Raw genomic sequence first — 17,407 nt, forward strand, 5'->3', positions numbered from 1 at the left:
GGGCTACTTTCAGGCGCTGTAATATCATTGTGCTGCTGCAGCCATGGTACTGCTGCGAAGATCCGCGACTATTACGCAGGAATGAGAAAGTAGTTCCTAGCCATATAGGTGTAGAAAATCGCAACTTTTAATTTTCAGTTGGTCTTAGCACACGATGTAACTGTAGAAGAGTCAAGTTTTAAATAGGAAAAATATTGAAAGTGTCTTTGGTCATTTTTTGAATGAGATGCTAATGGACTGATTAGAATCAATGACGCCAGATACAAAGATCAGCAGAATGGATTCAAAAACGGTAAAACTCAACTATTTAACTCTAGGGGACTTGTAAATTGAGCCTATTTTAAAAAAAAAGTGGAGTGTTCCTTTAATATAAACAGACCCCTTATGTTTTTTTCTCACCTCATAATCATAAATATGACAATCCAAGAAGCAGAAATTCCAATACCTTTTTTTTTTTGACTAGACATGCGGAAATGCCCTGTAATGCAATGATGTATTAAAGGGTGGTGAGATATATTTAGTGTATCTTCAAGAAACCTAGGGGGTGCACACACTGTTTTTAATGGGCTCCTAAGTGGCTCGTTACTGGAGTGACGATGTTTCCCATGAGGCCGTGAGTGTGTTTTATGGGAGGCCGGTGGAGGGTGTAAACATGCAGAGAAGGAAAACATTTAAAATATGAGATACTGTATATAACAGAGTTCTCTTTGGCTGGAGAATATGCACTGGTGGCTTTAGTGAATGAGAAACCTGCTTCCTCTCAGAAAAGGATGGTAGCGGAACAGGTTTGGGAGAAGAGAGTCGGATATGGTAACGACAGGCTTTGAGGTAAATGCCTTGTTTGTAATGCGGGAGGTGCTGTCTCAGGTCTCAGTCACCTTCCAATAGAGGGTTTCTACACCTGGGAGGAAATCTGTGTGAATTTGCTACTGGAAAAAAGCAAACAAACAAAAAAAAATCTGTGGAGGAACTGAGGCGAGTGAGAGTGGAACAGTTTAAAGGAGGAAGTTTTTATGCCTGAGGAGCTCTTCATCGACAGCCAAACACTGACAGTCCACTGTGGTTTTCTTACAGGCTCGGAGGTCAATGATGGTTATCTCTCAGAGTGACTTCCCTGGATCGTTGTGACTACAGTGATTTCGACCCAGACATGTGGAAAGCGGCAAGTCCAGTCAGAGCCAGGATGGGATGTTCCGAATGGAAGTCTTTGGTCCTCTGTGGCCTAGTGTTCGTCTTGACGGTTGTACAGAGTTCTGACGGTAAGACTTTTTTCCACTTCAAAATATTTCATAAAAGCAACATCTTGTCATCGGTTCCATGCTGTTCTTGAGTTTATGTGCTGTTTTTTTTTATTTTATGAGGAGGACGTTTGAAGCAGACACCATTTCTGATAGCTCAGATAAATAATGGCAGTTTCCTTCCAGACAGATAGCCTGAGGTTCTTGGGAAGCAGTGTGCATTAACACAGAGCTTGCCTTCGTTTTCTTTTCGGTTAAATTAAAAGAAAGACCATACAGTGTTTCCGAGTTTTCCCTCATCTCATCTCCGTCTGTTTACTCTCATGTCCTGTTCTAACTATAGGCCTAAACCCTACAACTGCTCATTATAAACAATATCCTCAAGTAAACACGCCTCATTACACTCTGTCCCTGCCGTAATATCTTTTTAATGCATTTTTATAATTGAATTAAATGGGTTACTGCCATAGCCATGGCTGGAAGTTTCTGCTTGTGCAGAAACTTTGAAAGATTGATTGCTTGAGGGTTTGTTCCCTGTTTCTCTCGAGTATATCCTAGAAACTTCAGATCTCATCTTTCTGATTTCATTTCGTGGGCCGAACGCTGTCTATAAGTTCGGATGTAACTCATTTGTATTCTGTGCATCTTCTCAAACTACATTTTCTGGTATTTTATGAAGCTGAAACGCAAAGCAGTGATGAAGTATTGTGGAGCCGTTTTATTGATAGTATGTCTGCCATTGAATGCCATGAAATGTGGCATTGTGCTCTTATAGAAATAAATCAGGCTTGTATATGCTCAATGCTATATTAGTCTGAGCTAATGCTAATTTGATCACCGTTGCGATATTACTGCTTCACAAGAGTGAAGCATTTTATGATAAACCTTAAAACTGAAGAAAATGTCATAATATTGTGTCATAACATGTTAAAAACGTAAAAAAAAAAAAAAAAAATTCAGCCGATAGATCTTTATGTTTCATTCACATATGTGAATGCAGACACTTCTAGCTACGCAATCTCAATTTCAGTGTCAGAGCATGATTAATACGTTTTGTTGCATTCTCAGTGCCACAGTATTGTAAAAACGAATGTTAAATACTTGTTGGCCCAGAATTTATGTCTGCATTTTCTCGCGTTTCTTTTTTTTTTTTTTTTTTACACTTACTGTAAACGTCAACAGGACTTATATTGACTCGTTCATGTACAGTAATGGGATGCAGGTTTATTGTTTGATAAATTAGCATCATTATTTACCAGCAATTACAGTTTTTCTTTGAACACACTGTCACTGGCTAATTTCACGATGGGGTTTAAGTAGTTCTGAAAGAAAGCTTTGCTTAATATGTCTGGCCAATTTGCCGGTAAGGATTGTGAGTAATATGAGCCGTTCTTTTTTTTTAATTATGGAAAGGACTGAATAATATCCGTCCGTGTCCTGCTGCCTTGGGCTCATTCAGAACGAATAGCAGGGAACCGTGGCCTCGACCGGCGGCCACCCGCCTGTATTCATAAAAACACTTCATCTCCATGTTAATTCATATCAGAACAGCTTCTGTGTGACTTCCAGACAGGCAAATCACACATCTTAGAATTAACAGCATTCTTGGCGGCTGTAGCCTTTTGACAAAATAGATTTAAAGATTGAACTTTTAATTTACTGAGAGCTAACTTTCACCTGCCTCTATTAGGCAAATATATAACCCATGTTTTTCTTCGAGTGAATATTTTCCTTTCATGATGTTCTTTTTTTTTTTTTTTGGAAGCCAATTGCAATCTTGACCTATATGACACTTCCATTTCAACTGCAGTTTTTAACTCAGAACTGGAGATTTGGTCAATCTTTTTAGATTTTTAAAGGTCATCCCTATTGATTTTTGGATTCGAAACATGATCTGCATGCATACAGAACTGTAGGTCATTTGCATGTCTCTAGCGCATATGAACATGCTTGGGATTAAAACTCACCAGTAGCAAGAGCTAAACGATATACACCGCATGATGGTTGAAATGTGTCAACACTGTATATTTGCTCAACTGAATGCTTTATTGTATAATTTTACCATCCTTTATTATTAATAATAATTAATATTATTCTTTTTAATTATGTTTTGAGTCTAGTTAGTGAAACTATTTATTTTAATAATTTGTTGATTTCCATTCTAAGTTCTAACAAAGAATATTATCAGGTGAGATTAAGTAACTTTCATCTCATCTTTAAAATGTCCCCAATATATTCCTACATTTTCCAAAATAAAATAAAAATAAATACATAAATACAAAATATATAAGGACAGTATATTTATATACCCTGTTATAAAATCACTTATACCGTGAATGTTGGTCACATCGCCAACCACAATTCTACAAATCCTTACATTTGAATCCTCTCCCAAAGGTTAACACTCTTCCCTATTTAAGTGTAACCTAAAAATCATATTTCCCACCTCAAATGGGCCCCTTATTTGGACAGCTGCTGTCCCTGTTGCCTTCAAACTCTGACTGAAATGAGCTGTCTGTCTCTCTGTCTGAAACGAGCCGTCTGTCTTTCTGGCAGAAATGAGCCATCTGTCTCTCTGACTGAAATGAGCTGTCTATCTTGACTCTTTAAACACCTCAGTTGAATGTCTGCTGATTAACAGTAAGAATATGTCACAGGGACGCCTAGAATGGCAGCTCTATATATATTTATATATCTGTGTGTGTGCCTGTGTGAGTCCACAAATATAAGTTTTGTGTTGTATCATCATGAGCAAAAGGCTGGTTGCTTTAGGTTTTGTTGTGTTTTTTTTATTTTTATTTTTTAAGGGGGGGGGGGGGGGTATCAAGGTTTGTTGAGTTGCTTCTGTTGCTGTCTCACTCTCACGGTCTTTCTCCCACCCACGTGTCTCTCTCTCATCTTCTGTCCTTTTCTCCATGTCTCTGGGCTGTTGGTCCCTCTGAACTCACACACAGACAGAATTAGAGCGGATCTTTCCAGTTTCTTTGATTGACGGGGTTGTGCATTTGTCTCCTCATGTGTCAAGCAAGTATTTTAGGGGAAAACATGTTTTGTATTGTAATTATATGTATTCTGGGGAATGTAAGTGAAACAAAACAAATAGAACTATAGTTATTTTCTAATTATTTTTCTTGATCCGGGATCCAGATCCATTTTGGTAATGCTAACCCTGCTCAAATTTTTTTTACAAACCAGCCTAAGGGAGTTTGCTGGTTCCCAAGCCTGGGCAACCAGTTTAGAAGCGGTTGAGAAGTGCCCAAAATCCTTTCTAAACTGATTGTGCACCCAAAAACTTTCGTCACACTCAATTTGTTTCAAACGTGTATGGATTTCTTTCTTCTGCTTAACACAAAGGGAGATATTTGGAAGAATTTTTGTAACCAAGCAGATCTCGGCAGCCATTGAGTACCATAGTGTGTGTGTGTGTGTGTGTGTGTGGGTGGGGCAATACTATGGTAGTCAATGGATGCCGAGATCTGCTTGGTTACAAACATTCTTCCAAATATCTTCCTGCATAAAGCAGATTAACATAGGACCGGCCTTTTTTTAACAGACTTAAATTCTTCTTGTGGCATTCAGTTGAGGAACAACTAACTAAAAATGGCAACAATATAAACTCAATTTTTCAGTTGAGTGATAGTAGATCAGCTGTTTTCCCATAATAGTTCAGGGTTTGAACAACTGTGTTGTGAAATGTTTTTTTTTTTTTTTAGTTCTTTGTGATGTTTTTCTATCCTACGTTATTTTAAGCCTAAACTAAAACGTTCCAAATATCTTCCTTTGTGTTCAGCAGAAGAAAGAAATCCATACAGGTTTGGAACAACTTGAGGGTGACTAAATGATGACAGAATTTAAATTGTTGGGTAAACTATCCCTTTAAACCATCACAATAGACTAGTCTAACCAGCTAAGCTAGTCTTGCAGATCAAATTTGATAAATATAAACAGGGAATGCTAATGTGCAAGATTCATCACAGATTTGTTTCTTACTGAAGGGTCTGTTTAAATGACGTGGAGCCTGCTGTGAAAAAGCACCATTCTCTTTAGAGACGAACAAGTGTGGACAAGCCTTTCACATGCCTCAAAATCCCATCTGTGCAGTTACACTTCGTAAGGAAACATTTAAACTAGCGGAACTGATTATCTTTGAGCGGCTAAAGCCAATTCCCCTCAGCCTCAGTCCTGTGGCTTTTTGTTCATATCGACGTTCCGTCAATATCAATATATCAGAATTCGCCCGTATTTAGCTTCTTTATTAAGATCTTGGATCCAGATCTCGGATTCCTTTGTTTTCGGTTTTATACCTCAGACTACACAGCTCTCTTTGTGTCTTTCTTCTTCTTGTCTCCTGCTTTTTGTTTTTCCTCTTACCCAGGGGTTTTCTATCAGACTGAGGGATCAGACTTCCCATAATGCCGAGCGGCCGGGGGGTCAATACGCCCGCATTCGTCTTCACCGTCTTTCATCAGCCCTTCTCCTGATCTGTATGATAAGAAAGGAGAATAGTGGGTCGGGGGCAGACCGCTCAGCAAGGTGTGTCTGTTGTCCGACGGCCCCCTGCAGCCGAGCTCTTTAAATCCTCATTAGGATTTAACCGGGAGGAGATGCTGGTTTTAATGGATTAAGCCTCATCACAGCTGCCTCCTGATAGGTGTTTGTCATGCAAAAATCAAACAGGGCCAGTCACATGTTATTTTGTTTCCTGTTCTTCCCGCGAGGTCTGAATGTTACTGGTCTCTATTAGTGTTTGTAGTGGCTTACAACAAGAGAGCTTGCAGCATGGTTTTGGGATAATAGACTTGTGGGTGTGGGTGATGAATCTGATGAGGAAATGACTGAAACTCATTCACATTTTCAATTCATTTGCATTGTTTTGCATTTAGCCCCAATCAGCTGCATAAAGCAGATTAATGTAGGACCAGCCTTTTTTAACAGACTTCTTGTGGCATTCAGTTGGGTAACAACTAACTAAAAATGGCACCAATATAAACTACATTTTTGAGAAATGTGATAGTAGATCAGCTGTTTTCCCATAATAGTTCATGGTTTGAACAACTGTGTTGTAAAATGAAAATGTTTTCTCCTACATTATTTTAATCCTTATAACTAATACGTTCCACAAATGTTGCAGTTTGGTCTGCTTTTGTTTTTGTTGTAAAAATACTACAAAGGCAATTTAGAAAGAGTCATTCTCCAGAAGGTCTTATTGAAGTATACGTATCTCAAAGTTACAGATAGGGGTGAGCGGGGCACAACCTAACATGGGGTTAGTTGTAACACATGGTTTATAACTTTCCACATATGCCAGCATGACGAAACTTAGTGTATTTACTCGTTGCCATATCAACATTATTAAGAAAAAACAATTGCACCAAAATTAAAAAATCTTTAGAAGATATCATTGAACATTTATATAACCATAGCAAAAGTAAATTTCCTACTTAAGTCTAACCAGCAGAAGACACAAGCCGGGTTCAAATCCCAGTTGCGCAGATGGGGTATGTTCTAACACTGTGTTACATTGTGTCCTTATTAGAACTATGCAATTCTATTTTATACTTTTATGAATTCTATTGAGAAACCATGTGAAAGAGGTGAATAAAGACTGAGAGTCAATGTTCAGAAATTATTAATTATAAAAAAAATACATACTCCAAACCCCAAGTGGATTTACACAAACTGAGAAAGCATTAGGTTGTGCCCCGCTCTCCCCTACTGATCATTTTAGCTATCCAAAATGTATCATCCTCATTGGTTTGTGTAAGATAAACATTGCAGATGAATTTTTAAATGAAATGTATAAATAAATACATACAATTAGTAATTTCAAGGCCCTAAATAACTCAAACTGCAACTTTTTGTTCAGGTAACTTAAAAGGTGCTTCATGTAATAACATTTAATTTATCTAGTTTTATTCAAGTCAAAGTCTTATCAACAAATCAGCAACAATTGCAGATTTTTTTCAGTGAATATAAATTCAGTCAACTTTTACTGGTAGATATTGCCTGGTTAAGCAGTTTCAGTGTTGTAAGTTACCTTTTGTTAGTTAACTACTTTTTTCAGGAGGAGCTTGACTGTAATTGAAGTACTTCAAATTATTTGCAGCTTGGCAAGCTGCAGTTTCAAAGTCGCTTCCTCAACACTGATGGCATTAGAGAGAATTCCTGCTCTTTCAGGCACGGTTTCAGCTGAGAAGACAACTATGCATTGCTTAAATTGACAGTGATGAAGACCATCTCTTATTACAGGTTATTGAGTGTTTGCAGGTTTTCAGTGGATGTAGCCCACATGAGTCTGTGTGTGTTGTGTCTGTGTCTCCGGCTCTCTCTTATCTTGTTTGGTGTCAAGCTGGTTGGTGAAATGATGGGTACAGCGGCAGGAGGTCACAGCAGACCCACCGAAATCAGACCTTATACCTTATCTTCTTGTTAAAGCACATATCAAATCTAAACAGAATTGTGCTGTGGAATATTTATGATTCGGCTCTCTGGCGCTCATAGAACTGTTTCTCTGTAATGTGGTTGTTTAGGAGATCTTGAGGGGGTGATATCGTGAGGAGATACAGGCCCTTATTATAACCATCTTTGTTTCACTTCTCTTGTTTTTGTTTCGAGTCTGAAAGATTCGATCAGACTGATGGATGAAGCCGAGAGATGGGGTTGTGGGTTCGCCTCTGAGACGTTCCAGTCTCGGATCTTTGAAAACAAAGATGAAAAGATGCATCACTGTTACTCATCTCGATTCTTCTGTTTTACTCCTGAATCTCTGATTATCATGACTGATCTAAAAGACTAAAATCAAGATGGTGGTAGAGCGGTAACGCTGATCACACAGACTATGTCTTTCCCACGTTAACTTATTTAGATAACAGGTCTCTCTTTCACTTACTGGAACTGATGTCATTTTAACAATGACATGGATAATTCACCCCAAAATGAAAATGATGTTGCTATTAACTCACCTTCATGTCATGTCAAACTCTTATGACTAGTTTTGTTATATAATATATAACAACTAAATATAATAAATTGCAAAATATATATATATATATATATATATATTCGAACACTTAAGTATTTTGAGAGCATAGAGAGATCAACTCTATTACGTCATTCACAGTGCTTCATGGGAGTGGGTGGAGCTAAAGATCTATTTTGGCATGAGTTGCTTTTTTAGACTCTCTGATTGGTGTAATTTTCTGTTTAGCATCATGAGTCATGTAGTTTTTCACGAGGAATTCTGCTGTTTAAAATAATTATTTTAAAAATAAGCTCAAATAATGTGAGTTGACGGCTTCAGCAGAAGCAAATACCATGGATTAACATGTCGCCATTCTCACAGCGTTTTTTTTAGATTTACACAGAAGTGATAAGGGTGCCGTTTCAAAACTATTTTGAGGCCTGTTTCGGGGTTTGTGTTGTCTAGTTATGTGCTGTTGCCGTGTGGATGATGCATTGAGAGTTTTCTATTTTGGTTGAAAATGGTGTCATGTAAGTAGCCCCAAAGTAAATAACTACACTATAAAAAATGCTGGGTTAAAAATAACCCAAGTTGGGTTGAAAATGGACTAACCCAGCAATTGGATTGTTTTAACCCAGCGGTTGGGTTGTTTTAACCTAGCAATTGGGTTGTTTTAACCCAGTGGTTGGGTTAAATGTTTGCTTAAAACAACCCAATTGCTGGGTTAAAATAACCCAATAGCTGGGTTAGTCCATTTTCAACCCAACTTGAGTTATTTTAAACCCAGCATTTTTTAGAGTGTAATGATTTTTTACAACGGAAATTAATAAATCAAAAACTTACCTTAGCTGGACAATAACTTTTTTCTAGAGCTGATGTACAGCCAAAACAATCTCTCTTCCATTAAGTTCCTAATATCACCTTAAAGCTAATTTGAAATAATCTATATTGGAAAAAGTGCTATATAAATGAAGGGAGAAAAAAACAACAACAACAACAACAACAACAACCTCGTAGCTTACAGAAGGTTTGTCTTTAAAGCTTTATAATTTATTGTTAAAAATGAATGTAACTATGGAGAAAATTAATTAAGAAAAAAACATGCATAAATATTTACTTCCGGAACCTAACTGTTGCACTCTATTCTGTCTTCTGTAGAAAACTAAAGAAGATTATTAGTATGCTCACACTGCTCTTTTCCATTACGGTGAGCAGGCACAGTCAAAATCAAAAAGAGGGAAAAATCTGCCAATTATTATTTCTTTTTTTGTTATAAATGTTTGGAACGACGTGAGTGCAAGTCAATTTACATTTTTGGGTTGAATTATTAATATAACAACAACTAAATATAACGTAAAAGGTGGCTTTTGATTTTCTTCATTTTTAAAGTGAGTATCACAAGACTAGCTTAGCATTCCTCAGTTTCTTGGTATATAAATTAGGACAGTTCCCATTTGTGTGGCCGTCACAGCAGATGTTGCAGTCGTTCTTCAGCAGAGAGTGTATCAGTGATGTCATCTCAAAGATCGATGGTTAAAAATGTGCAGCAGATTTTGTTACTCACTGGGAGGTTTGTTCTCGCTAGTCCTACTAAATGAACTGTATCCTGTTGTAGTTATAAAAAAAAAAAATGCTTTGAGGTAGACATCCAGACAAAGAAACATTCCCAAGAACAAGATTAATCTAACGGTCAGAAAGCTGGTGTCGTTAAGTTTCATCTCTGTGCCTTGGAATTGAGCCCTTTGCAGAAGGTTGATGCTGATATTTGGGACATTCTGTGAAATGTGTGCCTTTTGTGTTACACATTAATAACCTGCGCCCCTATTTTTGAGAATTTTCTGAAATCGACATACCCAAGTGAAAATGTCTGCAACTCTTAAACCCTGTGGTCTATATTCATAATTCTGGTCTTATTTTAAACAAGACACTTGAAATTACCCCTTGCTACCCAAGAGTCATAATAACTCAAAGTAAATATGGGAACAGAGTAATGTACATGTAAGTGACTCATGTTTTTAAAATTATGAGACTTTAATGTTAAGAGCCTGAAAATAACTTAAATATAAAAATGAATGTCTAATCATGTTATGATTCAAATTTGAGGATGATTCTCTCAGAAATGTAGCTTCTGTAAGCTTTTATGTAAATAGAAGTCTAGGCGTCCTTTCAAAAAGGCCATTTATTTCAGAACATATATAATTGTAAAGAGTAGTTTTTCATTTAAATAATTCTGCAATAAACTGCAATAAACTCCTAATTATAATGGATATAAAGTTACTGAAAAACTAAAGCAACTATTTACAGAAATTATAAAGTGTAAAAAACGAATTTAGTTGATAAGAAGTGCCAGTCATAGAGTCCACTGCGGAGTCTACCAGGCAGACTCATGGGCAGACCATAGACTGTAAAAAAATATGGATGTAGTGTCCGTGACGTCACCCATAGGATTCTGATGAGCCGTTCTGAAGCGCCAAGTATGGACGAGATGGCCATTGCCATCTTGGCAGCGCGTTATCGGGCGTCACTCCCGGATAACAGAAAATGGGCAATGACGCAATGACTATCAGACAACAGATAAATGGCTATCCACCTGTCACTCGAAGTGGCCCTTAATTATGCAGAACTTTAATGCTTTATATAATGTAAACGAATGAGTTATAAAAAAAAATTCACCCCCCTCACAGTTGTCATGAAGGGCAAAATTAGCCGTATAGACCAAAACCACAATTTGTACCAGGCTGTAAACATGTTTTAATCTGCTGTAAAGTTGGGCATTTTAACATGGGGCTCAATGAGATTCTGCTCCCTTCTGGAGCCTGTCCCTAGCGGCCAGTCGATGAATTGCAGTATATGTCACTTCCGTATTGGCTTCAAGAAAAACTGTGGGAGGTTGCCGCTTGGGGCAGACTCACCGGTCTCATGAAAGCCTAAGCACGATAGTATTCACAAATACTGCTTACATAAACTGCGCAAGATAATGCCTTTTGATTGGTTACTACGTCCATCAATCAAACCTTTGTTGGCAAGGCATTATCTAGGCATTGGCTGACATTATCGAACGAAAACCATGGGCGCAATGATTGACAGCTTTCCAAGCCTGTAATGCGCTTCCTCTATATGATGAGTCCTCATAAAGGCTGTGATTGAAGCAGAGAGACCTGGGAGGGTTTATATTACGCGGAAGAGACTATTCTTGCAGGGGATATCACCAGAAACCGATTAAAGTCGATATTTCATTGAAAATGGACATGATTGATTACTCTAACACAAAACGCTCATGCAAACAACGGAGGATTTTTTTGTTTTTTTTCCTTAATTTTTCGCTGTTTTGGATTAAAACGTTGGATGCATTTTGAAGAGTGGATCCTTACACTGACATGTATGCTGGTGGTTCTTGGTTTCGTCTGATCTGATCCGACAGAAGATGAAAGATGATTATTGCGTTTATTATGCTAATGTTTAAATGGCCGGTTCTTCAGCATTTCATTTAACTCTTTCCTCTCTGGTGTATTTATTGAAAAAACAAGTTCAGAACATGAATCTTGAGTGTTTTAGCTTTCAAATGATGCATAGTTTGTGATAGTTGATTTAATATTTTGTATAAAACAAAAGTAAATAAAAGTAGAGACACACCAGCCACGCCCACTTCCGTCAACCCCCCCCCCCCCCCCCTCTTATATATATATATATATATATATATATATATATATATATATATATATATATATATATATATATATATATATATATATAAAATTAAAAATCACTGAAGAAGACAAGGAGACTGTGGGTTTCAATACCAGGATTTTACCAACATTCCAAATGATTCAAAGAGGTTCTGTTTAAAGTTAGTTTAAAGCCCAAAATTGGTGCATAAATCCTACTGCTGTGTTTGAAACAATGTTTTAAAAGAAACACATTGAATCTGGTCTATGTCCGCATGATTTATACATATCTGTCCTAAAATAATAATTATTGAATATGACATTTTAATGTGGAAAAAAATCATTGGACATAGCTCATGTTCAGTCTTTTGTTCAGTCAGTTTTCTTTTTGCTGTAGCATCTCAAGAATTCTGGGCCATCTGTGCCTCGTCTTTGCAGTCTACATTCTGATATTTTTCAGACAGCATCAGACACGTTTTCAAACACACTCATCCTTGCAGCCGGACTACAGCGGGGGCTGTTATGTGTTGAAGAGTCTGGGTGCCTGTGACTTTACTGAAAAGTGGTCCAAAAGAACCTCACATTCATACATTTAAAGTAATGTTGACCAAAGCCAGTTCCCATGAACTTTGTAAAACAGAGGCTCTAGTGCTTTCTTGTACTGTTCAGACTGCAAACATGAGTTCTTGAGTTTGAAGGAGAGACTTTTTATCAATCCAGAGAACTTTTTTTTTACAGTTTTAGTTTAGGGTCCAATTCTCACTATTAAAGGGGTCCTATAATGCCCCTTTTTACAAGATGTAAAATAAGTCTTTGATGTCCCCAGAGTGTGTACGTGAAGTTTTAGCTCAAAATACCCCACAAATAATTTTTTATAGAATGTTAAAATTGTCTCTTTTTGAGGGTGAGCAAAAACGTGCCGTTTTTGTGTGTCCCTTTAAACGTAAATGAGCTGCTGCTCCCAGCCCCCTTTCAGGAAGAGGGCAGAGCTTCAAGAGCTTGTGTTAGCTGCTCCAATTGCCTCACACAGACACACACTGAAAATGTCAGAAACCATTCAGCCTTTTATGTTCAAACTGGAGTCGGACAATGATGGAGAGTCTCACGAAGAAGTGACAAGATGTAGAATGCATGGGTATATGGGTTATAGGGATATATGGTAAGAGTTTATGTACATTTTAGGGTTAGTGATGTTACTAACCAGTGAAGAAGCTTGTTGTAGTCCCCAGATTGCATGTGTACTCAATGCTCATCACTGCAGCTTTTCATGTGATAGGAATAGATCATAAAATAATGCTATAAACAACACTTTGACAATTCGTTCATCTCGACGGCTGTGATGGTAAAAAAAACGTAGTTTAGGGTGTTTAGAGGGGTTCCACATGTTACAAAGTTCATAGAATAAGGAGGAAGACGACAGTGACTGAGACTCGTGTTTATTCAGAACTCTCAGATGCAAACAAAATAAACTTGTGCTCTCAACAACTCGGTACAATAAAACTTTCTCAGCAATCTTTATCCAGCTCTGCGTCTCTCTGGTCCACATGCAGCTCGTCTCTCTCTCTCTCTGGCAGTGCGTGGAGATCTCGCTAAACCACGCCCCCTCCTCCACATAATCTAATACTCATTTCAAATGCAAAGATGTCAGCCAATCACAACAGTGGGCGTTTTCACTGAAGTCTCACAGCAGACACGCCCCTGGAAACAGAGCATTCAAGCAAGAGGGCTAATATCAGAATAGAAAAATGCTTTTTATTTCTAAATTATGACATTTTTTGATGTAAAACCCATACTAACAATATAGGTACACCTCAGGAAACATTATAAAATAATAAAAAATCCATGCCATGGGACCTTTAACAACTACCTTACTAACCTTTAATAAGCAGTAATTAGGAGTTTGTTGAGGCAAAATACGTAATTAATAGTTAGATAATAGTGAGAATTGGACACAAATCTAAAGCATGACCATAATCTTTTTTAATCAGTTTTAAATTCTTATAAAACTTCAGAACAGCAATACAGCACATCATTTTTCTTTTTTTTCCCACATCATTTATTAGAATATTTTAGCCTTGAAAGTATTTTGGAGGCATCTTATTTTGTTTTCCGGAAGAGGTGTCGTCTGTTTCTAAAGCACATTCTGTGAACACATGCACATTCAAGGTTAAGAGTATTAAAACTTCATCCAAAGAGCTTCAAGCCTTAACTAGAGTTCAATTTTTTTTATTTACTAATAAATTGACATTTCTGAAAAAGTTTTTACATAATAAAAAAGATATTACTTTATATATATATATATATATATATATATATATATATATATATATATATATATATATATATATATATATATATATATATATATATATATAAATATATACATATATATATATATATATATATATATATATATTACGGATGCCACAATTCTCAATATAATATTGAACCGTTTGGTACGGCATTCATGGTTTAATATGCGCTTGTGAATTGCGGTTTTTCCGGTTTTGCATTTAATTAATTATTTTTCTACAAATTTACCTCCATCCCAATACTGAACAACGTGACATACATTCACATCACACATTAGTGGTAGAGTTATATTCACGGAACACTTATAGTTATTCACAATCAAGAAATTTCATTCTTTGTATGCGTTTTAAAACCTTGCCGGCTCATTCGCGTGCGCGGTTTTAACATGCACTTTTCCGAGCGCGCGCACTAAACGCCTGTCAAACACGTGATTACTGAACTAAGTAGTCGTCTTACTGCGCTAATACTGTCAAATACACACAATGTTAACATAAACACAGTCGGTTATGTCTAAAGTGAAAGTAAAATTGCTGTGTGTCTGTATATTAAATGCACGGAGGTCTTAAAATGACAGCAGCGAAGCCTAGTGAAAACGCAGTCCTTAAAGGGACAGTTCACCTCTAAAATTATGTCATTATTTACTCACTCTAATATTGTTCCAAACCTGTATTCATTTCTCGATGACAGAATTTTCATTTTTGAATGAACTATCCCTTTAATGTTAATACAACAACAAAAGACAAAGAGAAAATCACTCATTGCTCTTGACTGAAAAACTAATACAGTAGCTTTATTAAGAATCAATGTATATTTTATAGTGACGTCTATGTTGTGTTTTATTTTTACATTTATTCATTCAATTTCATACTTAAATGCTGCTGTACAGCTCTGAGCTGCCAGTGTAAATTTTTATATATATTTATTTTATATTATACAATACACTAGGAATGGGTACAAGGGTTTTTTTTAAGTTAAGTTTTAAGTTTAAGTAAGTAAAATAAAGAAAGAGTAATGCAATAAAAAAAATTAAACAAATTCTCCTTAACCTCTTGCTGTTCCTGTTGCCTAAGAATAGAAGGGCAAAAAAACTGATGTGACTAGCCATCAGAACCGAACCGAACCGAACCGAACCGAAAACCGTGGTTAAAAACCGAGGTATGTATTGAACCGTGGACTATTGTTGCATCCCTAATATATATATATATATATATATATACTGTATATATATATATATATATATATATATATATATATATATATATATATATATAGAGAGAGAGAGAGAGAGAGAGAGAGAGAGAGAGAGAGAGAGAGAGAGAGAGAGAGAGAGAGAGAGAGAGAGTTGCTATGTGGTTGCTAAAGTCTTCGGAGTGTTTTTAACAGTTCCCAGTATGTTCTGGGTAGTTGCTAGGTACTTACTGTCCCAAATCAAAAGAGGCTATCCAGACTCTTTATTCTGGACTATAATATTAATAGTGATGCTTCACTTAGCAAACACCACAAATGTTTTTTTCCCCATGTGTGTGGTTTTCAGAATTTTACTACATTCTATTTCATATTTAAGGCATCTGTAAGCCACAACGGATGCGGTAACTCAGTTTTGCATTTGATTTTCAGTTATACTGGGCTCAGTGAGGACTTATTCTAGTCTTTAATACGGTATAGTGTGGATTGCAATCTTGTTCGATTGGATGGAATAGGTTTATTAGGATATCAGATTGTCATGGACCATTAACTGCATGTTACCCAAAAATAGAATACTCTGATATGTCTCTGTAAATGTCGGCAAACTCTTTGCCCTGGGTCTTTCTCTTCTGGTGTAGTTAAATGAGAATTTGAACAAGGCATATAAGCACTAATTTCTGTCAGTGTGAGCAATAGAAGCGGATAGAGTCCGGGGTGGAATTATCTCACCGTATATCTTGCTAATGAATACCCATAGCTTGTGAACTTAAAACCATGCAGCACAAGTGTCATACAGGCATTTTTATTCCAGGTTGTCCTTGCATTTTTAGAGTCCCCTCGAGGGGTTTTCAGATATGAAGCAGGGTGTGAAAGCCAGACGCTGGCGGTGCAGTTGATGCTTCGTCAATAGACGACAATAAAGGAAGAATTCATGACCTTGATACGGCCCATTGTGCTTAATTAAGTGTAAAGGTTGATTTACATGTGTGAGTCAGTGTGGAGGTTGTTGGTCTCACTTGTGCTACTTAACAGCACAGAAAAACACAAATACCTCAGAAATATGTATAGTGGCTTTTTATCTAATAGATGGACTTAGTCATTAAAATGTGATAACTATCATTTCATGTCATTGTGAAGACATGTAGTGTCAAGATTATTTGATGTCTGTTAAGATAATTACATTATTTATATTTCAATGGTCATTTGTATAAGTAAAAGCACATGTGTTCAGGGTAACACTTTAGTAGGAAAACATATTCGCTATTAACTACGACTTTGTCTCAATAAGCTCCTAATTTACTGCTTATTAATAGTTAGTAAGGTAGTGTTTGTAGTATTTAAGTTTAGGTATTGGGTAGGATTAAGTCATGTCAAATAAGGTCATACAGAATAAGGCATTAATATGTGCTTTATAAGTACTAATATTCTAGTAATATGCATGCTAATAAGCAACTAGTTAATATAGCAAGAATTGAACACTAAAATAAAGTGTTACTGTGTTCAGTTACTATATATATATATGTGTACTGATTATACTGATTTTACTGATATTTAGTATCACCACATTATTTATTTTTTCAGTAAGTGAAAGAGACTGAGATAAAGTGAATAGTAATTGACTGGTCATGTGATCTGAACATATTGGCCTTTATTAGTTGACCCGCTCCATGTAAAATAACATGGCTACTGATATGACTCTCATGACTCTCATGTGGGCACTATTAATTTCTTTATATAAAAAAATTATAATTATAATTCTACGTTTTTTTATTTTTTATATATGTTTTTTTTGTTTGTTTTTTTGAGTATTTGCGCAAATTTGTGCAGATTTGTCTTATACGAACTTCCTCAGCAGAGTGAGTGAACATAATAAGTAACCCGCCAAATTGTCTAGTGACTTGACAGCGTTACTGATTTTTACCCGCATTTGGCAGGTTGGCGGGTGTTAATTTCAAACCCTTGCGTCACACCATACAATATGTAAAACTGATTAAAAAAAAATGGTCTCAGCAGAGTTACAAAAAAGGGGAGGGGCTGGACCTCAT

The 17,407-nt window shown here is 36.5% G+C and overlaps 1 protein-coding gene across 1 annotated transcript in view; it reads left to right on the forward strand.

Annotated features, from left to right (window-relative positions):
- Positions 1-17,407, forward strand: part of adgrl2a (adhesion G protein-coupled receptor L2a) — a 118,130-nt gene that overhangs the window by 24,788 nt on the left and 75,935 nt on the right. The window contains exon 2 of the mRNA XM_079844496.1: positions 1,075-1,259. Within this exon, the coding sequence (XP_079700622.1) occupies positions 1,151-1,259 (109 nt within the window). The 5' untranslated portion in view covers positions 1,075-1,150. The remainder of the gene's footprint in view (positions 1-1,074; positions 1,260-17,407) is intronic.

The sequence above is a fragment of the Gobio gobio genome (assembly GCF_949357685.1).
Source record: "Gobio gobio genome assembly, chromosome: 19".
In the NCBI taxonomy this organism is placed as follows: Eukaryota; Metazoa; Chordata; class Actinopteri; order Cypriniformes; family Gobionidae; genus Gobio; species Gobio gobio.